The sequence below is a fragment of the Gracilinanus agilis genome, chromosome 3 (genome assembly GCF_016433145.1).
Source record: "Gracilinanus agilis isolate LMUSP501 chromosome 3, AgileGrace, whole genome shotgun sequence".
NCBI classification, from domain to species: domain Eukaryota; kingdom Metazoa; phylum Chordata; class Mammalia; order Didelphimorphia; family Didelphidae; genus Gracilinanus; species Gracilinanus agilis.
Genome location: NC_058132.1, coordinates 622,543,944 through 622,571,051, shown reverse-complemented (window position 1 = coordinate 622,571,051; position 27,108 = coordinate 622,543,944). Strand labels below are relative to the sequence as shown.

Sequence of the window (27,108 nt, the reverse complement as noted above, 5' to 3'; positions counted from 1 at the left end):
CTATATATTCCAGGCCAATTATCTCAGAACTGTGTGTTCAGCTAGCTCCATCCAGGGCTATATGTCCAGCACAAAGCAAAGTGTTGCAGTCATCTCATGAACTTGGGTCACCACTGAAAGGTCATTTGTGGGCTATTTTTGCACAAATTATCCTGGTTAGCTCTCTGGATGCTCAGAAATCCCCCAGATAATTGCATCATTCTTTGTTTCCCTTTGGCTGGATAGCTCTTCCCTCAGAGAGGCCAGAAGCTTTAGTACAATTTGCCCAGAAAACAACATTTGTGAGATTTCATGCATACAGCATGCAAACCCACAGAGATATTGAAATTTTAATCCTACCTTCTTATTAGCTGGAAAGAAATTAAGTTGCCTGGGAAGGAAGAGAGAGTGTTTTGTTGGTAGAAAGGGAAGCATTAAAGGCAGCAATAATATTCTTATAGATTAAATGATAGATTGTAAGTAAAGAACAAAACAAAAGCCTCTCAGAAATCTCTGCTAGAAATCAAAGACCCAGATGTTCTGCTTGAATGTGTTAGGCGTACAGACCTCTAATTACCAGAACTTGATTACAATTAAGTGGTTTCTCTGGATGGTGCTATAATGAAGGTCATTCTTGTAGTACACTGAGTCCTGACCAGGACTGACTTCCTCCTGGAGAAGTGCTGCATTACGTCTCGCTTCTCCCATTCATTCTTCTAAGATCCTACTGCACCCTAAAGTTGGCATATGTATGAAACGTATCATAGAGTGAACAAGCCAGCTCTGTTTGTTCAATGTTAAGTTGTTCTGGCCAGCGTTAAATGGCATATAAATGGAAGCTCATGAGTAGGCTTCCTTTCTAATCTTTCAGGTAACATGGGTTGAAGTCACAGAGAATTTTGTCACTATGTGACTTTGGAAAAGTTATTTAGCCTTTCTAGTGATCTCTCTCCACATCTGTAAAATGAAGGAGTTTGACTAGTTCATAAGATTATAGATTTAGAGCTAGAAAGGAACCGAGAGGTCATCTAGTCCCATAACCTTCTTCTTGTGTTTTACAAATAAAGAAACTGAGGTCCAGAGAGAAATGACCTGTAAGGTCCCTTTAAGCTCTAAATCTATAACTTTATGGTCTCAAGTTTTTTGATACCTGAAAATTAAGTTTGATTCCATGATGTATCAGATTTACATCTGATTGTACTGATGTGGTACCTCACATGTATAACAAGTAATAATATTTACTATCATCTGTAATTGTATGTATGTAAATAATAATTTATACAGTAACTCCACTTGTATCCACTCAGGTTCTAAAGGATCTTATCTTTCCCAGAAAATAAGCTTTTTTAAATTAATTCCTTCCAAATCCACATTCATAATATTTAAAAGAGCTCTGACTTAGGAACACCTGCTTGAATTCTATAATGCTGCACCTTTCATCTGGGAATCATCCTTATATCATGTACAGCCAGTCCAGGGGACCTAAGCTCTAGAACTATCTCCTTCCCTAGTGGCTTCAAGCAAAGGCTTTCTCTGGCTTAAAGTAGAGTTCCTTCTGCTCCCTCCAAAGTTACCAATGGTTTCTTAATTACTGAATCCATTGGTTTCTTCTTTTTTTTTGATACAACTTTAAATTTTATTTATTTATTTAGAATATTTTTCCATGGTTACATAAATCATGATTTTTCCCACCCCTCTTCCCTCCACACTCCCTGAGCTGACAAGCAATTCTACTGGGTTAAACATGCATCATTGTTCAAAAGCTATTTCCATATTATTCATATTTGCAATAGAGTGATCTTTTAACGCAATGATCTCTTCTTAATGCTCATCCTCTTTGAAATTTCTGTAGTATCTGACCCTGCTCATCACGTTCTCCTCCTGGATATTCTCTCCTCCTTCTTCCCTTGATTATCCTTCTATCTCTATGACTCCTTCTCAGTCTCCTTTACTGTTTCTTCATCCATATCATTCCCACTGACCGTGAATATTCTGTCTTAGATCCTTTTCCCTTTTATCTCTATATTAACTTTTCTGTGCAGATGATTCCCAGATATATCTCTAGCCTACTCTCTCTCCTGAGCTATTGTCCTGGCCAGTCAATAGCACTCAATAAATGCCTACTATGCTCCAGGCACTCTCCTAAATACTGAAGATACAAAAGAGGAAGAAGGCAGTTTCTGCTTTCAAGGAGCTCACAGTCTGATCACCATTATCTTTGGGATATCTCAAATTATATGTCTTGTAGGCATCTCAAACTTAACAGATCTCATCTTTTCCCCAAACCTCCTCTCTTCCAAACTTCTCTAATGCCATCAAATCTCCTCCAACTCTTGTCCATTCCTAGACTCAGTAAACTTCAATGGTTCCCTATTGCCTTAGGGTTAATATAAAGTCCTGTGTTTGGCATCCAAAGCTCTTCATAATCTATTACTTTTCTAATCTTTTTTACACTTAATTCCTGTATACATAGTCTATAATCAGGCTATACTGGCCTGCTTGCTGCTCCTTACACAAAATGTTTACTCTCCTACCTCTTGGGCCTTTGCATGGACTACCCTCATCTCTGGAATGCTCTCCCTCCTAACCTTTAGCCCTTCATTTATTCTTCCCTCAAAACCTGGTTCAAATCCCACCTTCTTCAGGAGACCTTCTCCAGTCCCCTGAACTGCTATAACATTCCTCTCTGAAACTACTCTTCATTCTCACTGTATTCTTTCAGATTTTCTTATAGTGTACATATTGTTTTCCCCGATAGAAAGATGGATTCCATTAAGAAAGAAATTGTTTCATTTTGGTCTTTGTAGTCCCAGAACCTAGCACAGTGCCTGGCGCATAGCAGGCTTTTTATGCTACAATGGAAAGAATGATGAATTTGGAGTCAAAGGACATCTGTTCAAATCCTGAGTTGACCATTGAATACCTGTGCTACCTAGGACTTTGACCTACTTATTTATATGTTGTTTCTCCCTTTAAAATGTGAGCTCCTTAAGGCAGGCATCATTTTTGCCTTTCATTAAATCCTCAAAGCTTAGTACAGTGCCTGGCACATAAAAAGTGTTCAGTAAATGTTTTTTGACTAACTGAGAAAGTACTTAAGCCAGCAAGCTAGATTATTCACCTAACTGTCTATTGAACTGGATATTATCACAAGGATAAGTCCAGAATGGGATGGAATCATGGACACCAAATTCAAATCTTTCGAACATTTTAGGTCTGGCATTTTTCTGGACCGTTCTTATTTCAAAATCTGGAATTCTTCCAGAAAGCAATAATGCTGAACTTTAAGAAGAGAGAATTAATTAAGTGTTGCAAAGCAATCCAGCAAAAGTAGAAGATAATTGCATTTTAAAGGAGATGCCAAATTTCCATATGGAAAGGACAATAAAGAACTTAATGGAGGGAGGAGGTATTTTTCTATTGTTGGCCACAAAGGGGACTATTAGGCTATAAGTTTGAAAAAAAATATCCCTTAGCAATAGGTTAAAGATAGAGAGCTTTATTTTATAGACATTGAGCTGGAAAGTTTAATGATTGCTTTTCCACGTACATTAAGTTGATTTTGGCAAGTGAAATACTTTTTAATCTAGCTCCATGATGTTCTTATGAACCTACTTAAGCAAATTCAAGTATGGGGCACAAAACAGATGTTAAATTTGTGAAGTAAAGGGAATATGGGCCGCTAAGTGGCACAATGGATAAAGCACTGGGTGTGGAATCAGGAAGACTCATCTTCTTGAGTTCAAATCTGACCTCAGAAACTTAATAGCTGTGTGATCATGGGAAAGTCCCTTAATCCTATTTGCATCAGTTCCTCATCTGTAAAATGAATTGGAGAAGGAAATGGCAACAAACCCGCTCCTATATCTTTGCCCAAAAAAACCCAAATGGGGTAACAAAGAGTTAGACGTGACTAAAACGACTAAGCAACAAATATGAAATATATTTTTGTTGCTTCACTTTCTTACACCAGAAAAAGCAAAAAAATTGTCGGTTAGCCCAGCTCACTCAATAACTAAACCATTTAACATTAGTTTTAACATTTCATCCATTATTGGATGTTGGTTTCCATGTACAGATCATATTCTTTTGATATTGTAAGTTCCCAGTAGTCCTTGTGCTAACCCATCAGAAGAGCCATTTTCATTCTTCTGTAGTCTCAAGAGAGTAACATCAATCTAGAGAAGTTGCTTCATCATTTCTTCAGTGGATTTCATTGATGTTCAAGGTCAAACCTCATCATGTAGACTATTGCTGTAACTGTCCACTTGTTCCCTTGAAAATAGTCTTCTTATTGATCCCCTTCTTCATCTTTCTACCCAACTCTACTCCCCACAACCCATTCCCTGTAATATTCCTAAATTTAGATCTGACCCCATCACTCCCCTATTCATAAAACTCCAGCAGCTCTTATCACCTCTAAGATCAAATAACAACTCCTCTATTTGGTATTTGAAGGCCATCAAATGCCTACTAAAGACATTTTTGTACATACTAGCCCTCTTCCATGCCTGTTCCTCTCTCTTTTCAGTTTCTTAGCCTGAATATGTTTTCCTAATTTCATTGTAGTATATATAGAAAAGATCAGGAAATCATCAGTTTAGAACTGGAAGGGATCTTAGAGAACCGAGTTCCATCTTCTCAATTTAGAGATGAGAAAAATTGAGACCACAGAGTCACAGAGTAGGTAAGAGTCTGATTTGGAATTTGAACCAAGACCTTCTTGATTCCCCATTCAATACCTTATCTGCTGATGTCATGCTGCCTATCATTCCAATACCATATGATTAACCAACTTTTATGTTACAACAGAAAAAATGAGATCTTGAATATGTAGATCAGAAAGTGAAAGACAATAAACATTATTAAAAAAAGTTTCCATACCTTTAGCTTTTCTTTTTAAATATGACTTTTGAAGACCTCTAGCACCCCCTACAGAAAATATATGTTGAGGAAAGTCCTATACAGCCGTCCATACTCATAAATCTTAACAAGGATATTTCCATTTCCAGAGTGATCATTTTTCACATAACTTTCTTTCTATGAAGTAGCAAGATGTTTTGTTACAAGGGATCAGTCAATGTCCAAGTCATTCTCACCTTGGAGGTATTCTTGGCCTACAGAGTCCAACATTACAGAATGACAAAGTGATGAGTTATTGGGTAAAACCTCTTAAAACCAGTTGGTTGATTAAGGACAAACAAACTAAGTTGAATTTTAGACTTTCTTTAAAAAGGCAACACAGTAGAATGGAAAGTCAGCCTTTGAGTCATGGTGACCTGGATGCAAGTCCCATTTCTGAATGTTCTAGTGGTGTGACCATGAGTCACTTAATATCTCTATACCTTCACAGAATTCCCTGAGTCTGATGTCAGTCTTCATTGGTGGAAGAAAGTGCCACACTTGGAATTCTTCCTGAATTCTTGTCTCATCCACTGCTTTCTAGATGTCTCCAAATGGCTATCCAATAGGCACCTCAAAGTCAATGTGTTCAAAACAGAATTAATTATTTACCCTAAAAAGCTTAAATTTCTCCTGAATTTCCCCAGTTTTTTGGAAAGTTACTCAAGTTTGCAACCTTAGAATCATGTTTGGCTCTTCCTTCTTCTTTCTCCAAAATCTAATCAGATGACAAGTCTAGTGGGAGATAGGGAAATGTTATATGCACATGACCATGTGTATAGAAATGGTCTAATAGAGCAGGCTGAAAGATTCAACAGGGAGAGATCATTCTTTTTAGTGGGGGGCTAAGGAGAAGAAAGAAGGTATGATGGAGAAGGAAGAATACATAACCTTGGCCTTGAAAGAAGAAAAGGATTTCAATGGATAACAATAGCTAGCACTTATATAGTACTTTGAGGTTAGCAAAGTACTTTACAAATGTTATCTGATTTTATTTCTATAACAATCCTGGGAAGCAGATTTTATTTATGTGAAGAAATAGTTGCAGATGGTGACTTGCCCAGGGCCACTTAACCAGAAAGTATCTGAGTCCTAATTTGAACTCTAGTTTTCCTAATTCTAGGACAGCACTATCTACTGTACCAGTTATGTAAGGGCAGGGAATCTATTCAGCCATTGGGATAGATCATGTGCAAATATACAGAGTCAATAGGGGGCAGTAGGAGATCAGGGAACAATGATCAGTCCATATTGGTTGTAGCCAAAGGTGGGCAAATAAGAGATTTGTTAACATATATCATTATGAAATGAGTCTAGAAAAGTAAGTTGGATTCAGATTATGGAAAGCAGCAAATTCTATTTTAAGGAGTTGGTATTTTATTCACTAGACAATGGGGAATCACTAAGGATTTGGAGCAAAGAATGATATAATCACAATTATTTTTATGTCAGCACAAAGGATGGCTCAGAAAGGGAAGAAATTAGAGGTAGGAAAAACGATTAAAAACATGTAGGGGGTGGGGGGCAACTGGGTAGCTCAGTGGATTGAGAGCCAGGCCTAGAGACGGGAGGTCCTAGGTTCAAATCTGGCCTCAGACACTTCCCAGCTGTGTGACCCTGGGCAAGTCACTTGACCCCCATTGCCTGGCCCTTACCACTCTTCTGCCTTGGAGCCAATACACAGTACTGACTCCAAGACAGAAAGTAAGGGTTTAAAAAAATTTTTAAAAAAAACAAACAAACATGTAGGCATGAAGTATTTGAATTAGGGTGATTTTATTAAGTGGAAAGTAAGGGACAAAAGCAAAAAATCATAAATCAAATCCATCCTACCTGGAAACTGATTAAATAGTGGGGAATGGCAAAACAGGGAAAAAGAAGAGTTGAGGTTGGTGACTGAGAGAATACTAGTATCATCGAGAGAAGTGAAGAGGCTAGGAATTAGGAGAAAGGGCAGATCTTAGAGAGAATCATAGTGAACTTATTTATCTGTATAAGTGATTCTTAAACTATTTTATTGAAGACAACTAGGTGGAGAGGGCTGGGCCTGGAATCAGAAAGGAGTTCAAATCCCATCTCAGACACTTACTAGCTCTTTAACTTTGGGCAAGTCATTTAAATTGCTGTTTGCCTCAGTTTCCTCAACTGTAAAATGGGATCATAATAGCACCTATTTTCCAGGGCTGCTAGGAGGGTCAAATGAGAACATATTTGTAAACTACTTAGCACAGTGCCTGGCACATAGAAAGTACTATATAAATATTAGTTATTATTAACCTCTTTTATGCCATGGACTACTTTGACAGCCTGGCAAAACCTATGATAACCTTCTTAGAATAATGTTTTTAAGTGCATAAAATAAAATAAAGAGGATTACAAAGGAAACCAAATGACTGAAATAATGATTTAATTTTTCCCCACCCATGTTCAATAGATTCCCCTAAAATCTATACATGTATTCCTAGAGTCACTGGACCCAGGTAAAAAACTCCTAATTCAGAGCTTTATGGCTATAAAACCACTTTCCACACAACCACACTGTGAAGTAGATGGTACAAATAACATTATCCTATTTTGCAAAAGTCTAAACTATGGTGACAACAAATTGAGTCAACATTTTTTACTGCTAATGTCAGAGTAAAAGTTAAATCTAAAATCTATACTTTTTCCATTATATCATGTGTTAGAAATGCGGTTTTTGAGGTGCAGATATGACATACAGCAAGTTCTCAGAAGTGGTAAAATACGGCTAAAAGGAAAGGTCCATTCTAGAGACGTATTTCTGAATCACTTGTATAAATGAGGTATGACAAATCAACCTGGTTGCTCAATAGTCTATATCAAGTAAAAAATATATCACAATCTGAAAAGAGAAGGGAACTTTTTTTCAGGGCTTTACAATAACAACTCTTAATAGCATTAGTATATTTTCTGATGTATGAATATCATCAAAACATCTCACTGATCTTTTTCTAGATGCCATTATCATCTTGATTACAGGTAGCAGGACATCTTGATCTTTTTAAACATAAACTCCCTTACATTTTGTTTATTTTCATTATAAAATGGAAAATATTAATTTAATAAGATATTAACAAAATGTTCTATTTTTAAATGCCCCCTTTAAGAGGCAAGGGTTGCTTGTACGATGGGTTGGAATAAAAAATGTAAATTATAATAGAAAATAAATAAATAATATGAAATTAAATAATAAAATGCTAATTATAATAGAAAATTAAATAATAAAAATGTAAATTATAATAATGCTTATATAAATTGTATATACAAGAACTATATAAAATGTATGTAACATAAAAATATGAGAGAGAAAGAGTTAGATAGACGCAAGTGGAATGAATAGATATAATCTGGGACTTGATCCACTTTTGCTAAAAGTAGGAAGAGGGCTATGTCTGCAATGCCAGCAGTCTAGCAAAAAGGATCAAGGACCACCAGAGACTGGGTGACTTCTCTTATCTCCTAGAGGGAGATTCAACATATTGTGCCACCCTCAAATGTCCTAGACTGGGTTGACAGTGTTAAGGAATTAAAACAGAAAGCTATTTCTGTGGTTGCTTTTCAGGGAGAAGGTAACCCTTAGCTCAGACTCAGCAACTTAGTCCCTTACCATCAAATAAAGGTTACACAAAAACCATAACAAATAACTAGTAGCAAGGAAATCTATTTATCCAAACCAATAGAAAATGGACATTAGAAAAGTCCTACAGATTAGAAAATATTAAAGACTACCCAGGAGTAAATAAAATCTCTATACAACCCAGAAGAGAGACCCTCACCCACAGAAGCTTCATAATTTCTATAGTTTAGGTCCTAAAGGTCAAGGAAGATGATAGCGGCTGCTCTCATGCTTATCTGTAGCTCTGAGGTTTGCAGTCTACCTTTTGAAAGTCTTTTTCTCTCTCAACAGCCTCCCTAGAGCTCCATGTTTGCTTCCAAAGCCCCTCTCCTCAACAAACTGAAATAAATCCTATGTGCTGGCAGGTTTATTGTCAGCATTCTCTCAGCCACTCAGAAGTCATGTCTCCCTCTGTAAAAGATACAGAGAGCTGACTCTTTGCTAAACTGCCCCAGGCTTCAGTGGTAAAGCTATACTTAATTATTTTTAGGTAGATTTGTAAATGAAATAATTGCATTGTGATAATGCCACATATTGTAATGATTTGCAGATAAAAACACAGTCAGGAAAGGTTAATTTACTTGTCCAAAGTCATTGAGCTAGCAAATGATGGACCTCACATAACTATCCTGGGTTTTTCAATTCTGTCTAATATTTATTACTTGCTCTTCCTGCTGCTTTCATTCCATTACTTTGAAATAAAACTGCATTTCATCAAATAAAGCTTTTTAAAAGAACAATTTAAAAATATAACTTTTGCTACTGAAATCTTTTGTCATTAGGTATCTATATTTAAAGGCCAATGGTTTTCAGGGTGTATATTTTCTTTTTAGTGAACTATAATCCTGCTATAATGAGTAATAGTAATAACTCATTAGACTACATAGGTTAAGCTAATTGTTTCATGTTAGTTTTAGAAACAATTCAAAACTTGAACATGCTCAGCATAAAATTTATTTCATTTGGAAATAACAAAAGACAAAGCCATATACTCTTTTTAAAGCAATTTCCACCTTTGTTATTATTTCTACTATAGTTGAAATGTTATGAGCCAATGATTTCTCTTTAAAATACACTAGTCTTTGCCAATATTATCTATGTAAATAGATCCTCTAGTCAATGCCTCTATGATTTATGAGTATCCAGGATTGTTGTGTTTTTGGTGTTGTTTTTTTCTTTCGGAGGATGGGGATCTAGTTTAGTTTGATTTTTCTTTTCTTTTTTCCTTTCCTCTTTTCTTTCTCTTTATTCCTTCCTTCCTTCCTTTATTTCTTTTTTCTTTCTTGTTTTTGGTAATTAACAGCTGCTAACAATCTAATTGTTACAATTTAGGCAGGAAAAATCTGATTGGTTTTTCATTTTTTAAAATGGACATTTTCTCCTTAATCCCTTTGTTTTATATGCTATTTTGCTTTCCCAAATCTCCTCTTACCTGTCTTTTTTTCCCTTTAGATTAATAATAAGGTATTCACTGAAGTGAGTAAGAATCATAAGAGCTGGATTTTAGTCCTTTCTCTACCACCTAACTAATCATGTGACTTTGGGCAAGTCAATTAATCTCTTATAGCCTGAATTCCTTCTCTCATAAATTGAGGATAATACCTCCTTACCTTCTTGCCTCATAGTATTATTGTTAAGATCAGATGAAATCTTTCGTGTATAATAATAGAGATTTATATAAATAGCATTTTAAGATTTACAAAGGATTGTCCTTATTACATCCCACCAAGGTATATTTCAAGGATTTTATCTCCATTTTACAGATGAGCACACTATACATTTTTTTCCCTTTGGGAGGGACCTCAATTCCTCCAGCTGCTTCTGTATAATGTATAATGCTTCTGTATAAATGACTCCCATATCAAGTAAAACATGCCCAATTTCCCTAGTCTCCTTGGTCCAAATACCTATAGAGAATTAATTTGCTTAGATCTTTTCTGCATGAAAAGATAACTAGTAAAATAAGAAAGTAAATAAATCCGAAGAGATATGGCACAGTGGGCAGAGGGCTGACATTAGGTTCATGATGATATTAGTTCAAGTCTTGCCTCTGGCACATAATCACTTGTGGTCACTGTCAAGTCATTAAGCTTTTAGCACACTTAGAAAGCTCCAAGAAAGTGGTTTTCAACTCTCTTTGCTCACTTTTACTATAAGAAATCATAGCATAATAGTAAAATTAGTGTCCTGACATGAGAATTTTCTCTTTGAGAATTTAAAATTCTAAATTACAAAATGAATTGAAGTTCTGCATCAGAGAAGAAAATTTTAATAGTGAGAATTTCCTGATAGGGAGGGGGCAGAAAGCTACATTTTGAATTAGGAAGATTTGTGTTAAGATCTTGCCTCTTGATATTTATTAGTTATGTAATCATTAGAAAGTCACTTAATTTCTCTGAACTACAATTTTCTCATCTGTATATAATGCCTGTAGTACCTTCTTCAGAAGATTTCTATGAGACTCAAATGAAATGAGTATGTAAAGTTTTTGCACTCTTCTGAAGGGTGTATATATATATATATATATATATATATATATATATATATGAATGTATATGTATGTTATTACCATTATTCTTACACAGCAAACTTAGGGTGCCTTATAAAAAAACTATACAATATCCAGAGTTTGAAATACTGTTGAATTTGGAGTAAGAGGTCCAGCCCAAATAATAAGTGATAAACAAATATATTCAGGTGATGAATGATGTAAAAAGTTAGGAGAAAGAGAAATTATTTCTAGATATATTGGTGAATGGTATATTTCATGGAGAATTTAATAAATTGACCATTTTGAGCATTTAGATAGAAGGTAAACTACTTTAAGGCAGGTCTTTGTATCCCCCAAACCTAACAAAAAGACTGCCGTATAGTAGGTATTTCAAAAAAAGCTTAGTGATGAGTGGATTATTTATTACAATCTTGCATTTGGGTCTCAAGTTCCTTATTTGTTAGATGAAAATTTTGATCTAGACCAGTGGTTCCCAAACTTTTTTGGCCTACCGCCCCCTTTCCAGAAAAAAAGTATTACTTAGCCCCCTGGAAATTAATTTTTTTAATTTTAATAGCAATTAATAGGAAAAATAAATGCACCTCTGGCCATCACCACTCCCCCTGGATCGCTGCAGCATCCACCAGGGGGAGGTAGTACCCACTTTGGGAATCATTGGTCTAGATAATATTTAATGTGCCTCAAAACTCAAAATCTATAATGTGGTGAATTCAAGTTGCTCTAGTTATATATTACATTAAAAAGTAATCTAGTCCAAATCAATCAATTTAGAAATGAGGAAATTGGTTTGTCAGTACCTAAGACAGGGGGTATTAACTTGAGGAAATTAATAATGGGCATTTAACTAGGGCATATCTTCTTACAAGAACACCCTAAATTTGTCAAACAAACCATATTTTAAGAACCATTTCAAAGAAAAATCTGTGGCATATAATAGTTACTGCTTCTGTAGTTGTTGTTTTTCAATATTGTCCAATTCTCCATGACCTCTGACAAAGATATTGGAATGGTTTACCATCTCATTTTCCAAATTAGGAAACTGAAACAAAGAGGGTTAGATGACTTACCTAGATGACTTACAGCTAGTAAGTGTCTAAGGCCAGAATTGAATTCAGGAAGCTGAATCTTCCTGACTCCAGGCCCAGCATTCTATCCACTGTTACAAGGTCTTGTACTATTTCTATTTCCAATAATAATGAATAAGGAAACATTTTAGATAAATTTTTAATTAACAAAATTTGGTTTCATAGAATTGATGTATCCTTACATCATCTCAATTAGAGAGAATTGTATATCTCAATTAGAGAGAAACCTATATTTGCAGCTGAAAGCACCTTTAAAATAATCTAGTGCATCAAATATTGGAACTAATACTTAGTATCAGTCCTAAGACAGAAGGTAAGAGTTAAAAATTCTGGAGTTCTGGAAGAACTCAAAAAGGACTCCAAAAACCAATTAAGAGAGGCAGAGGAAAAGTGGGAAAGAAAAATGAAAGTGAGAACCAAAAACTGACACAGGAAAATCAGGCCTTAAAAGTCAGAATTGACCATCTAGAAATTAATGATTTCATGAAAAATCAAGATAAAATAAAGCAAAATCAAAGGAATGAAAAATTGAGGAAAACATGAAATATCTTATTGTAAAAAACAACTGACCTAGAAAATAGATCTAAAAGAGACATTTTGAGAATTACTGGACTACCTGAAAGTCATGATCAAGGAAAAACCTTGGACATCATATTACAAGAAATTATCAAAATTGAAATTGAAAGAATTAACAGATCATCCCCAGAAAGGAATCCTCAAATGACAACTTCCAATAATATAATAGCAAAATTCAAGAGCAACCAAGCCAAAGAAAAAATATTTCAAGCATCCATGAAGAAACCATTCAAATACCATGGAGCTACAATTAGGATCACAAAGGACCTAGTGGCTTCTGCATAAAAGGATTAAAAGGAATATAATATGATATTTAGGAAGGCAAAAGATTTGGGTTTACCAACCAGAGTCACCTATTCAGTAAAACTGAGTATATTATTTTAGGATGGGGGGGAATAGACATTCAATAGGATAAAAGTTTCCAAGCATTCCTGAGGAATAAGCCAGACCTAAACAAAAAATTTGAAGTCCAAACATGAGATACAAGAGAAGGCCAAAAAGAGAAATATGAAAGAGAAAATTTAAGGGACTTATTAAGGTCAAAATATTTATATGTCTACAAGGAAAGAGGATTTCTGTAATTCTCAAAAATTATTCTCAGTAGTGAGACGACAGAAGTCATTTACTCAGAAAGAAGGTGGAAAAGTAAGCTGAGTATGATAATATGATGTATATGATGATATGATGTATGTGTAAATGGAATGATATGGAATGATATGTATGCATATGAATGATGTGTAAAAAAATCAATTATGGACTGAAAGAGAGGGTTGCACTGAGAGATAAGAGAAGGGAGAGATAGGATGGGCTAAATTATATAACATAAAGAGGCATGAAAATTATTATAGAGAGGGGAAGATTAGAGTGGTGATTGGCAATGCTTAAACTTTACTCTCCTCTTAACTGGATCAGAGAGGGTTAAAACAAGTATACTCAGTGTGGTATAGAATTCTCTATTCCCCTAATCAGTGTGGTATAGAATTCTATCTTACCCCACCAAGAGGTAGAAGGGAAATAAGACAAGGGAAGAGGGAGGGACAATTGGAGTGAGGAAGAAATGGGTGGTGTGTGACAAAAAGCAAAACACTGGTGAGGAGGAACTAAGAGAAAGAGAAAAGAGCAAGATTTAAAGGGGATAACAAGATGGAGGACAATACATAGTAATCATAATGCTGAATTTGAATGGGATGAACTCACTCATAAAATGGAAGCAGATAGCAGAGTGGATTAAAAACCAGAATCCTACTATATGTTGTTTACAAGAAACACATTTGAGATTTGAGGCAGAGTGATATACAGATTCAAGGTAAAAGGCTACAACAGAATTTATTATGCATCATCGAAAGTAAGAAAAAAACAGGAGTAGCAATCATGATACCAGACAAAGCTAAAGTAGAAAATGATCTGATTAAAAGAGATAAGGAAGGAAATTATATTTTGCTAAAGAATACTATAAACAATGAAGAAATATCATTACTAAACATTTATGCACCAAATGCTTTAGCATCTAGATTTCTAAAGGAAACATTAAAAGAACTCAAGGAGGAAATAGATATTAAACCATACTAGTAGGGGAATCTCAACCTTCCCCTTTCAGAATTAGATAAAATCAAACTGGAAAATAAATAAGAAAAAAATAAGAGAAGTGAATGAAATGCTAGAAAAATTAGAGTTAATAGATATCTGGAGAAAACTGAACAGGGATAAAAAGGAATATACTGGGACAGCTGGGTAGCTCAGTGGAGTGAGAGTCAGGCCTAGAGACAGGAGGTCCTAGGTTCAAACCTGGCCTCAGCCACTTCCCAGCTGTGTGACTCTGGGCAAGTCACTTGACCCCCATTGCCCACCCTTACCAATCTTCCACCTATGAGACAATACACCAAAGTACAAGGGTTTAAAAAAAATAAAGGAATATACCTTCTTCTCAGCAGTACTTGGCACATATACAAAAATCAACTATGTACTATGTGGAAAGAAAATTCTTTGTTCTCTTTGACTATTCTGAGTTTACACTAGTGAAAGGGAATTCTTCATTCCCTTTGTCTATTTTGAGTTAACACTTGGTTAACAATAACATAAGTACCCCTACTTAGTACCTCACTACATTGTGAAGACAGGATTAACTCTCCTTTATCCACTTTTGAATTGAATCAACAAAAGTTTGAATGCCCTACTTAGCACTAGTGGAGGAGCTCTCCACCCTTTCAACTCAATCAGCCAGGAAATGAAAATTCACACCTCAATCAGCCAGGAATCTGTGAAATCTTTTGATGAGTATTCAACTCTCCAGAAGGTGAGAAGTAGTTCCCACAAACACTGCCTCCTGGGCAGTGCTGGGGAATTTGGAAGCTATGATTGGCCTTTGTGAAGAGGGGTAGGCACACGAAGCCACTATAAAAGGCCCTGAATTTCTGGAGCTAGGAAAATAAAATAGACAAAGTACTGGTTAATGAAATTTAAAAAAAGAAAGAGAAGCAAATCAACAGTATCAAAGGGTGATCTCACCTCTAATGAAGAAGAAATTAAGGTAATTATTAAGAACTATTTTGCCCAATTATATGGCTACAAATATGACAATCTAGGTGAAATGGTGAATATCTACAAAAAATATAAATTGCCTAGATTAACAAAAGAGGAAAGAGAATACTTAAATAGCCCCCTCTCAGAAAAAGAAATTGAACAAGCCATTAAGGAACTTCCTAAGAAAAAATCCTCAGGGCCAGTTGGATTCACAAGAGAATTCTATCAGACATTTAAAGAACAACTAATCCCAATACCATACAAATTATTTGATAAAATAAGAAAAGGAGTCTTACCAAATTCTTTTTATGACACAAATATGGTATTGATTCCAAAGCCAGGCAGACCAAAAACAGAAAAAGAAAACTACAGACCAATCTCCTTAATGAACATAGATGCAAAAATCTTAAATAAAATACTAGCAAAAAGACTACAGCAAGTTAACACAAGGATTATTCACTATGACCAGGTTGGATTTATACCAGGAATGCAAGGATGGTTTAATATTAGGAAAACCATCCATAAAATTGACCATATCAATAAGCAAACCAACAGAAATCACATGATTATCTCAATAGATACAGAAAAAGTCTTTGACCCATTCCTATCAAAAACACTAAAAGTACAAGAAGCAATGAACTAACTATATATAGTCCAGGCCTTTTTTGTAGTAAAGTTGCTGGCTAATTTATGGCTTGTCTTGTTGATTCTTCAGCTATTCTTCCTTAAGCTAGATTCTAGTGGTATTTGAGTTACTTTTTCTTCCAGAGATAAAGTCTTTTGGACTCTAGTGTTAGCATTTTAACCCACTAAACATGAAAGCTTATAATTAGCCTTAGTACTGCTCAGTTTAACAAAGATAAATCATTACCACCAATTTTGGCTCTGAACTTGCCATAATTTCATATCTGTTATGTCCTAGAGATTACTGCTGGCTCAAATTTGTAGTGACCAAATGACATCTTGGCATATATGTATTCTGTTTCTGTTCTGTTCTGGGACCATGAGAACTATATCTTGACCAAGTTATTGATTGAACTGAGAATTAAATCCTGGTCAAGTCACTGACTGAACTCCTGTTCTGCAGTAAGGAGATAGCTTTGCTACCACTCAAGGCTGTACCCCATGCCTCCAGTCTAGTTCCATTTCACCTTTTTCCAGGCTACCCCTGAGGCAAGAAAATTACTCATCAACTGCCCCATCAACTATGTTTGAGTGGTTCCAGAGATGATGCTGGGAGCAACTGAGAAGCTTCTGGACATCTCTTTTCTACAATTGACTTTTGTTTCCCCTGAAGCCCCTAAATAGCCTCTTTTAACTTTTTCTTCACAGATCATCTCTTCTTCCCCTCAACTATGTACAGTGTGTCACACCCAACAGATGAGACTTGTAAGGTTGTCACAGAATGATAGAATTAAAAAATGTAATGTTGACTGGCCAACAAAGGGACTATTTATAGATAATTGCATGAGGAAAATTGAGACCCAACAGATGATAGAGACCAGAACAATCAAACTGACTTAGAAAAAATTTTTGTATTAAATCCTTTTTATATTTTATATTTTCTTGACTTATAATGGAGTTGGCATAAACAGGTTATATGAAGCATGACTTTATAATAGGCATAGATAAGTATCTCTCTTGCATGCTGAATGACTGAGTCACTTGATTGAAAATAATATTTGACAGTTTTGTGTTTGAGCAACTAAAAATCCAAATATATTTTACAAGTGTATTTAATAATTATCAAAACTAAAAAGGATGCAGTTAGATGAAAGCTTTATAGTCTTTTGTTCTATTGTACCCAGAGTTGAGAGCTAATAGCTTTTTCTTCTTGAAATAAGAGGATAGCACACTTAAGCTATTGGTAGAATGCATTGTCTAGAACTCTTGGTTCTTTGTGTGTGCATAACTTATTTCAGGTTGAAATTAAACATTTGGAAGCATTTATTGAGCAGCCAGATTTTTCATATGTATATTTTAGTTCTCACTTGACCAAGGTCAGGAAGTAGAAATAACTTTGGTCCATATTGGATCTCTTTTCCCTTCTCAATACTCTGTCCACATTGTCTTGAGATTCTGCCAGTTTCAGGTAGGGTTCATGAAACTGCTTTGAATAGATATGATTTCTTCCTCACCTTCTCACCCCCATCCCTCTTTTTTCATCCTTTATCAATGATGGACTAGGGAAGAATTTGACTTTGAAAAGTCAAACCTTATTAAGGCATGGATTTTGATAGAGCCTTTCACTTCTCACCTCCATATTGTCTGGTGCATTTTTTAGTTTTAATTTAAATTTCTTCCTTTTCACATTTTCCTTTTTGGATGAAGCTGTAGTGTAGCATGTTTTGCTAATATTTGTCTTGTATGTGTGTGTAAACAGTGTAAAAGTTTGCTTACAAATTACATTCCACCCCATGAACTGTCCAGATCTGATTGAAAGCCCTTTGCTGTTAGAATTCTATAACTGCCTAAGACATTAAACCTGTGTTGTTATGTGTATTGTTTTTCTTTAATTCATTGGATGTTCACAGGCAAGTAGTTCATCTGTTTGTACCGGGCATTCATCTTAGCTATACTCAGAAAATTTTGGCAGCACCATCATTAGAACTTTAGAGACAGGAGATCCTGGATTCAAATCTAGCCTCCGACACTTCCCAGCTGTGTGACCGTGGGCAAGTCACTTAACCCCCATTGCTTAGCCCTTACCACTCTTCTGCCTTGGAACCAATACACAGTATTGATTCCAAGATGGAAGGTAAGGGTTTTATTAAAACACATACATACACACACACACACACACACACACACACACACACACACACACACACAAAATATAGTACTGGCTAAGAGACAGAAGGATGGATCAATGGAACAAACTAGGGGTAAATGACCTCAACCAACTAGTGTTCGATAAACCCAAAGATCCAAACTTTTGGGACAAGAACTCATTATTTGACAAAAACTTGTGGGAAAATCGTAAAATAGTATGGGAAAAAATTAGATATAGATAAACGTCTTGCACCCTATACCAAGATAAATTCAAAATGGATAAATGACAGGTATAAAAAATCATAAATAAATTTGGTGAATATAAAGTAGTATATCTGTCAGATCTGTGAGAAAGGAAGTAATTTAAGACTAAGTAAGAGATAGAGAACATTACAAAATGTAAAATGAATTACTTTGATTATATCAAATTAAAAAGGTTTTATACAAACAAAACAAATGCAACCAAAATTAGAAGAAAAGCAACAAACTGGGATAACATTTTTAAAACAAAAGTCTTTGACAAAGATTTAATTTCTGAAACACATAAGGAAAAAATTCAAATCTACAAAAAATCAAGCCATTCTCCAATCGACAAATGGTCAAGGGGCATGAATAGGCAGTTTTCGCATAAAGAAATTAAAACTATCAGTAAACACATGAAAAAGTGTTCTAAATCTCTCCTGATTAGAGAAATGCAAATAAAAACAACTCTGAGGTACCACCTTATATCAAGCAGACTGGCTAATATGGCAGCAAAGGAAAGTGATAAATTTTGGAGGTGATTTGGCAAAATTGGGACACTAATACACTGCTGCTGGAGTTGTGAGTTGATCAAATCATTCTGAAGGGCAATTTAAAATTATGCCCAAAAGGCTTTAAAAGAATGTCTGCCCTTTGATCCAGCTATACCACTGTTGGGTTTATACAAAAGAGATAATAAGGAAAAAATACTTGTACAAAGATATTTAGAACTGCGTTCTTTGTGGTGGCCAAAAATTAGAAAATACAGGAATGTCCATTGATTGGGGAATGGCTGGACAAATAGTGGTACCTGATGGTGATGGAATACTATTGTGCTGAAAGGAATGATTAACTGGAGGATTTCTATTGAACTGGAAAGACCTCCAGGAATTGATTCCGAGAGAAAGGAGCAGAATCAGGAAAACATTGTATACAGAGACTGATACATTATAGCACAATCGAATAAAATAGACTTTTCTACTAGCAGCAATGCAATGATCCAGGACAATCCAGAGGAACTTATGAGAAAGAACATTATCCACATCCAGAGTAAGAACTGTAGGAACAGAATAGCAGAAGGAAAATACATGATCAGTCCCATAATTCAATGAGGATATTATTAGGATTTTGATGTTAAAAGATCACTCTACACAAATATGAATAACATGGAAATGGGTTTTGACCCATGACACATGTATAACCCAGTGGAATTGCTTGTCAGCTCTGGAATGGAGGATGAGAGTGGGGCAGGAAATCATGAATCATGTAACTATGGAAAATATTCTAAATTAAATTTTTTTAAAAGAAAAATGGCAAAGCTTAATCCTCCTCATATTAGGCCAAGGTAGCTCCTCAGATAAGGGACTGTAGCTGAAACTGAGACCTGGTAGTAGAGGCAAGTTCCAAAACTATTTAGGCAATGGAGAACTGCCCAAAAATAACCATGGAGGTACCCAATAGTCACCATGAATCCAGTAGGGCAATTCCCCAATGTGGGCAAATCCAGAAATGATCATGAGGATCTCTATAGTAGACCCAGTGGAAGTAACAGAGACAATATCAGACATCAACAGCATGATAATATGTGAAGCATGAGTAATACATCCTATATCCATAAATTTCAATACATGTCCTCATGTGTTCTACTTCTGCATCGCTATTCTTCCTATTGTATATGTATGTATTTATGAGAGATTTGGTCCAAAGTTGGGGTTAGGGAGCAGTTTAGAAGTGAATGGAGGAATGTTTAAATGACTACTTATCTCTGTTATCATGACACTGTTTAAAAGGCTTCACTTTGAGCTAATTATGTTCTCTGGTTAATGAGTAAAATATAGATCCATCTGTGGAGACTTACAGACTATAGTTTTGAGTAAATGTAGGCTCCTGAGTACCTTGAACCTGAAGATTGCAAGTAAGACCCGAGTGCCACATGCACTCCAAAGTAAAATAACTGGATGAGATTGTGTTTATATAGCCCTTTACCCATACCTCGCATCCAAAATAGCCCATCTTCTTGGTTTCCTTATATTAATGATGCTATTATTTTCTTAGTCTCAGTCTTGAAAACTAGAATCTAGCTGTAATTCTATCTACCTTCATTTTCCATATCTATTCAATCACTAATTTCTGCTAGTTCTTTCTCTATAATGTCATTTGTATTCCTTCTTTTTTGTTTGTTTCCATAGCAACCATTCCAATTCAGGTTTTTTTAGCACTTCACAATTTAATACTGCAATTGAACTCCTAACTGGTCTCTTTTTCCTTCCTACCTCTTACCCTTTGAATATTATTATTGAGAAATATATTTGACAAATCACAGCCATACCATAGTTTGTATTATAAAGGACTTCCTAGATACAAAAGCCTTGCTAAGCCAGTCTCTTATCTCTGTCACAAATTCTGGCTTCTTTTACCCATCAAACCAAATCTCAACTCTCTAGGATAATTCGGTGTGCTATATAAAGTTGTTCTGCCCTATCCTGTTGTTTCTTAATCCTCACGTAGCATTAGACACCAATAGAATCCTTCCTTCTAGACAATCTGGCCATTTTTCATGATGTTTTCCCATACTTAGAAGACATTTTTTCCAGTCCATGCCTTGTTCTTCAAGACCCATAAGCATTTCAAACTCAGTATGTCCAGAACAAAATTCAGCAACTTTCTTCACGAGCTCTCCTCTATTCCAGATGTCCCTAATTATTAATATATTGCTATTCTTCCAGGCAACCAGGCTCACAAACTATCCATTCCCTCCCCTGCTCATCTTGATTTCCCTGGCTTCCTTCAAGGCTTAACTTAAGTCAAACCTTCTGCAGGGGGTTTTTCCCACCAGAGTTAGCTGGTAATGTCTTCAACTCTCACCCTCATGTAATTCTTTAAGCATTTTATATTTGTAGCACATATAATATGTAACCTCCCCCCCCCCTAGGTCTCTGAGAAAAGTTGCCCCAGGCTGAAAATACTGTGTGAGTCCACATCTACTCAAAGCCATAGCTCAGGAACCCCTACCAATATGTTTACTTTTCCTAATCAGCCAAAATGATTGGTTTGAACAATTAATTCAGAACAAAGGTTTTTAATGAAATAGCACAGTAAAAAAAGTAACCATTTTCCATCTAAATTTGGTACAAATTGCCCCACAAATATGTATACCATCCATTGGTCTTCTGGTGTCTTTGCTGAGCAGTAGCTGGAGTCCTCAACTAAAACATTACCTTTTCCTCATAAGAATGACTCTTAGCCATCTCTTTTTCAGGTTAGGGCTCAGAGTCTCAGTTTTACCTCTTTTAGAAAGGTAAGGTAAGGTCTTCAAATAACCAGTCATAAGACTAGAGAAAAGTGGCTTTTTTCTCCAAAAGAAGAAATAAGTTTTTGTGGGTCACGTCAGTGAAGAGAATCATTTAAGAAAAATAATAATCATCATCAACTTCCTGACCGACTTACAGGTTCTCCTTAGGATACTTTTTTTGTTCGTTTACTTATTACATTGGAGCATAACTACAATATAACTTTCATTTGCCATGGCCTTCTCTTTTTTTGCTCCTTTTGAAAAAAAAATACAAGAGATTCAGACTCAGATGAGAAAAAATTGTTGGCCTTTCTGAAGGACTTTCCCTTTTTAGTTTATGTAGCATGATACACAGGACCAAAAGTGGATTTGCAGAAACCCTTATAACCTGAAAGAAGAGAACTTAGTTATACAGACTGAACACAGAGTGAGCCTATTAATGTACACCATGTACAGGAGAATTCAATACCAATGCCCTTAAGAAGAAAGAGTCATGGAAATGAAATTGACCTATTATTTGCCTTTTTTGTTAATAAAGTCTCCGGATTGTTAATAAAATATTCATGATTCAGTCTTCATTGAGAACAAAGACCTTCTGTTTCATGTTGTTTTTAAGTCTGAAAAAGAAATATTTTATTTTTCTGCCTGTGGGTGAATGGACTAATTATATAAATGTTTCATATATAGAGACATACACCATACAAACATGCACATATATTCATATATGCATTTTTATGCAGAATAGGTTGAATGAGGCAGCTAGCTAGCACAGTGGATAGAGAGATAGTTCTGGAGTCAGGAAAGACTCATCTTCAAATGTGCTCTCAGGCACTCACTAGCTATATAACCCCAGGCAAATCACTTAACCCTGTTTGCCTCGGTTTCCTCATCTGTAAAATGAGCTAAACCTCTCCAGTATCTTTGCCAAGAAAATCTCACATGGAGTCATGAAGAATCAGGCAAGCCTGAAAATGACCGAACAACAATAGCAAATAGGTTGATAGATACTCAAAATTTTTTGTTTAAAAAACTGTGATTTCACTACTGCAAGTAATTCCCAGGGTCAAAACTCCTTCCATCATTGCATATCAATAACTCAATCAGAGAAGTTATCATCTTAGAAAGTTGCTTGGGTACTAAGATAATTGGTCAGTGATCACATCATTGGCATGTTATAGGCAAAGCATGAACCCAGGGGTTCTTGACTCCAAAACCAACCCCTTCTCCATTACATCATACTCATGCTGCATTTTTGACTCAATGCAAATTTGATATATTCATATTTAAAGTCATTGCTTTCATCAGTGAAATATTTAGACATGTAACATATTGGAAAAAGTCAAAGTTTAACTGAAAAGTAGCCTGAATAAGATTCAAGTAGCCAGCATCCTAATTCTAGCCCTGTTAAAACTGGGCAAGTTACTCCATTTTTTAAAATTTCCTCATCCATAAAATAGTAATAATAATAGTACCTAAATCACAGGGTTGTCATTAGGATCAAATGTGCTATTGCATATAAAACAAATTACATGCTCTTGACAAATCTCAATTTGCTATATAAATGTCAGTTATTATTATTATTGATATTAATAGTATTTGTTCCCATTGATGATTTGCAGATTATCTGGAAACCAGAGATTGAATAACTCTGGAAGGTTCAGAAGTTCGAAATTTATAGCTTTACAGAGCTCCCAACTTTGGTGCAAAACATGTCACAAAATCTCTTCCAAGGAAATATAGTAAATGAAAACAATGTGCCTCTAGCAGTTTTGTGCAGAAAATGAAGCAGATAAATAAATTTCAATCCACTCTCCTATTCATTTAATAATGATCCTTATGGAATGGGTCGCCATTTTAAAAATACTAACAATGGTGGACTTAAGTAGAGCATATCATCAACTCCCGTGACTAAAATGGAACAGGTGGCAGTAGATATCCTCAAGGATATTTATGAAGGGAAAAAAGGAATGAATTGATCACATTGTGAGAATGAAACTTATGAAGAGAAATCTTGACCTCAATCATAGTTATGAAATAGTAAAAGAACTAAAGCATTGAGTGGCTCCACAACAATGCATTTAGGAAAAAATATAAGTGGCATTTCTGGACAGGGTGAGAAGGTAAGAATAGGTTTGACATTTGTAGTGGTAGAAAGAATACACGACCTTATGATGTGATCATGGAGTGGCCAATGGAACATCCTTTAGGAGCATGGCATTGAAGGTCAGCAAGCACACTAATCATGCTACCCTTTTTTATTTAAGGGGTCTCATAATTCTGCCACTTAGCAATTTGCCATTGTATGAAAAACTCATGTATAAATTCTTTTTTTTCTTTTCTCTCTTAGAAACTCCTTTGTTCCATATTTTATAGGGTAATTATTGAAACTTTTCTTTTCTCCCTCTCTTTCTCTTTGATACTGCAGAATAACAGACTTAGAAAATACGCCTTTGAATTGAAAATGAATGACCTGACATATTTTGTGCTGGCGGCTGAAACAGAGCTGGATATGGATGAATGGATTCACACTCTCAACAAAATCCTCCAAATAAATCCTGAGGGGCCCCTTCAGGAAAGGAAGAGTGCAGACCTCACAGATCTCAGGCTGGGTGAGAAACAGATGTGGTTCCATTTCTTCTCACACTGAAAGGAAGCTCCCTATTTGGGGTCATTTAGGTCACTGAAACTGCCACCAGCTCAAATAACTTTCTTCCTCTAACCCATACATCCAAGAGGTATCCATTTCTATAAATTCATCCCCCAAATCTTTACACTGACTTAATAATGGTGGTTACTGCAAATGAGTATTTTTCCAGTTGGTTGAAAATAGTTCAGATAAATTTCAATAGAAGTTGGTGGGGGTCATCTATTGGCAACATTGCAAATGTAATTTCTGAAACCAGCTAATGGATCATGACCTTTCTCAGGGGATATATAACATTTTTTATGATCTGGCATTTCAATCAAGTAATAAACTCCCCAGGTTGATTTTTTAAAAGCATTGATAAGGTAAATGTCCATAAATTCATAAGTGTCTAGTGGTACAGGAGATAGAGCCTGGAATCAGGAAAATCTGGGTTCAAATCTGAACTTACACTCTTTCTAGCTATACGACTCCAGGTAAGTCACTTAACCTCTCAATACATCAAATTCCTCATCTGTAAAAAAGGGATACTAATAGCATCTACCCCCAGATTTGTTATGAAGACTGAATAAGATGTTTATAAAAAGCTATGCTAACTTATTATTATAAATTATGCTTTATGAAAATGGATCCTCCAGTTATACATTTTTCCAACTTTTCTTCCAAATATCTTCTCTCTTGGTGCTCCTCCTAGCAGTTCTCCAATCTCCTATGCTTGTTCAAGGTACATATTTTGCCCCTGGGTGTCCTTCAAGCCTCTACCCTGGAATCTTTTCTCCCTTTTTGCCTATACTGTCTCACTTGTGATCCCTTCAGGCCCATGAGTTCAATTATCATCTCTACACAGCAGATGATTCCCAGGTCTACCCAGTCTTAGCCTCTTCCCTCCATTACAGTTCCATATCACTAGTTGCCTTTAGGGTATCTCAAACTAGATGTCCTATGCCTATCTCAGACTCAACATATCCAAAACAGAATTAATTATCTTTTTCCCAAACTCTCCTCTCTCAAGCATCCCAATTTCTGTCAAAGGCAGCACCATCCTGCCAGTCTCCAAGATATGTAATTGCTTCATATTCTCAACTTCTCATTCTCAATTATCACATATATCCAATCTGTTGTACAATCTTGTTATTGTTCCCCTCACAATATGCCCTCTTCTCTTCACTCACGAAGCCATCACCCTGGTTCAAGCCTTCATTACCTCATCTTTGGACTATTCTAATAACCTTCTAACTGGACTCTCTGCCTCATATGAAGAGAAGGGAAGGAAGAAGGGGAATAATCATTTATACCTAAGTGTTTTTTTTATTTGTTTTTTACCCTTACCTTCTATCTTAGAATCAATATTATGTATTGGTTGCAAGGCAAAAGAAAAGTAAAGATTAGGCAGTGGGGGGTCAAGTGTCACATAATTAAGTGTTTTTTACAAATATTATCTCATTTGATCCTCACCAGGTACCTATGAGACAGATGTTTTGTTTTGTTTTTTTACATTTGAGGAAACTGAGACAAATAGAGGTTAAGTGACTCAAGTGGGATCATACAGATTATGTGTTTGAGGCAGGATTTGAACTGAAGTCTTTCTGACTCTATTTCTAGCAGTTTATCCACTATGTCACTTAGAGTGTGATCGTGAAGAAAAGCTGCCTTTTGTTGCCTGAATAAGAGGAAATCTCAGACCCATGGAACCTACTTCTCTTTTCTCCCTTCCTCACACATGCATATTGTTTCTCTTGTCAGCTCTGTCATGGCCAAGGCTTCAGAGGAAAATAAGAAAGGCGGTTTTGTTGATAGGATCTATATAAGATGTCTTAGAGAGTCTAGGTAGCCCCGGTTTCAAACGAGGACAATGCTCAGATCTGAATGAACTAAAGTATAAGGGAAGTGGAATTGATAAGCACCTCAAAACACGAAGGTCCCTGATAGTGTGGTCCCCAGTACAAGACTGGTGGGACTGAAGGGTGACTATGTCTCTGAAATGAGGGCAATATTAATCCTAGGGTCAAGTACAAGGTCAGAAGCTTCAAGAAAAGTCAGCCTGAGAGACGAGGATCATAGATAGACTCATATACGGAAGGATGGATATTACCCCAGCCAGCAGTAATTCCAACACTTTCATTGGAAAGACCCATAGGCTGTGATGTAGTTAGAGGGAAAAGTGAGAGATGATAAGCTTTAATAACCATAGACCTGAATTCAAGTCTGGGTAAGTGTACCCAGGTTTGTGATTCTAATTTGAGTGATGTATTTTAATGACAGCATTGATGATTTGGTTTTCTAATGTGTCTTTTTAAGATTCTCTGGAAAATTCTATGACTTGTGAATGCACATCAGAGGAAACGGACTCTTCAGAGAACAACTTGCATCCAGAATTTGCAAAAGTAACTAACTGGGAGAATGGGGTAGAGGATGGGGGGCGATAATTGTGCCAACAAGGACAAGGTTAGGTCATGTTTGCTTCTATATGCGACCTCAGTAAATTGATTTTTCTTCTTTCTCCATCTATAAAATGGGAAGTGGGCCTGGATGGTCTTTAAGATGCCTTTCAGAAGATATGCCCCCCAAAATTCCAATACCTTAAAGTGCATGTTTACCAATTGAACATGCCAAGTTCAAAAAACATAAACATTTTCCAAAATTTGAACTGATATGGATGGAGACAAGAATGACAATGCGGGAATGTCTTCTGGGGAAAGGTCGTGGGTATCTGGATTTCTGTAAGTGAATATGTTTTGTTTTGTTCTGTTTTGTTTTGTTTTGTTTTCCAAAGTACCTCACAGAAACAGAAGAAACTGTTAAAATGTCACGAAACATGGAGAGACTAAATCTGTTTTCCCTGGATCCAGACATAGATGTAAGTTAGACTTCAGCACACATAACAAATGTGAATCTATAAAATCAGAATTTATCATTTAGATTAAAAGTGTAGAACTGGTTGGTAACTAA

The 27,108-nt window shown here is 35.8% G+C and overlaps 1 protein-coding gene across 1 annotated transcript in view; it reads left to right on the top strand.

Annotated features, from left to right (window-relative positions):
* DOCK10 (dedicator of cytokinesis 10) overlaps positions 1-27,108 on the top strand; it is a 385,255-nt gene that overhangs the window by 231,931 nt on the left and 126,216 nt on the right. Inside the window, exons 8-10 of the mRNA XM_044669448.1 lie at positions 23,941-24,124; positions 26,458-26,543; positions 26,933-27,016. Coding sequence (XP_044525383.1) covers positions 23,941-24,124; positions 26,458-26,543; positions 26,933-27,016 — 354 coding nt within the window. The remainder of the gene's footprint in view (positions 1-23,940; positions 24,125-26,457; positions 26,544-26,932; positions 27,017-27,108) is intronic.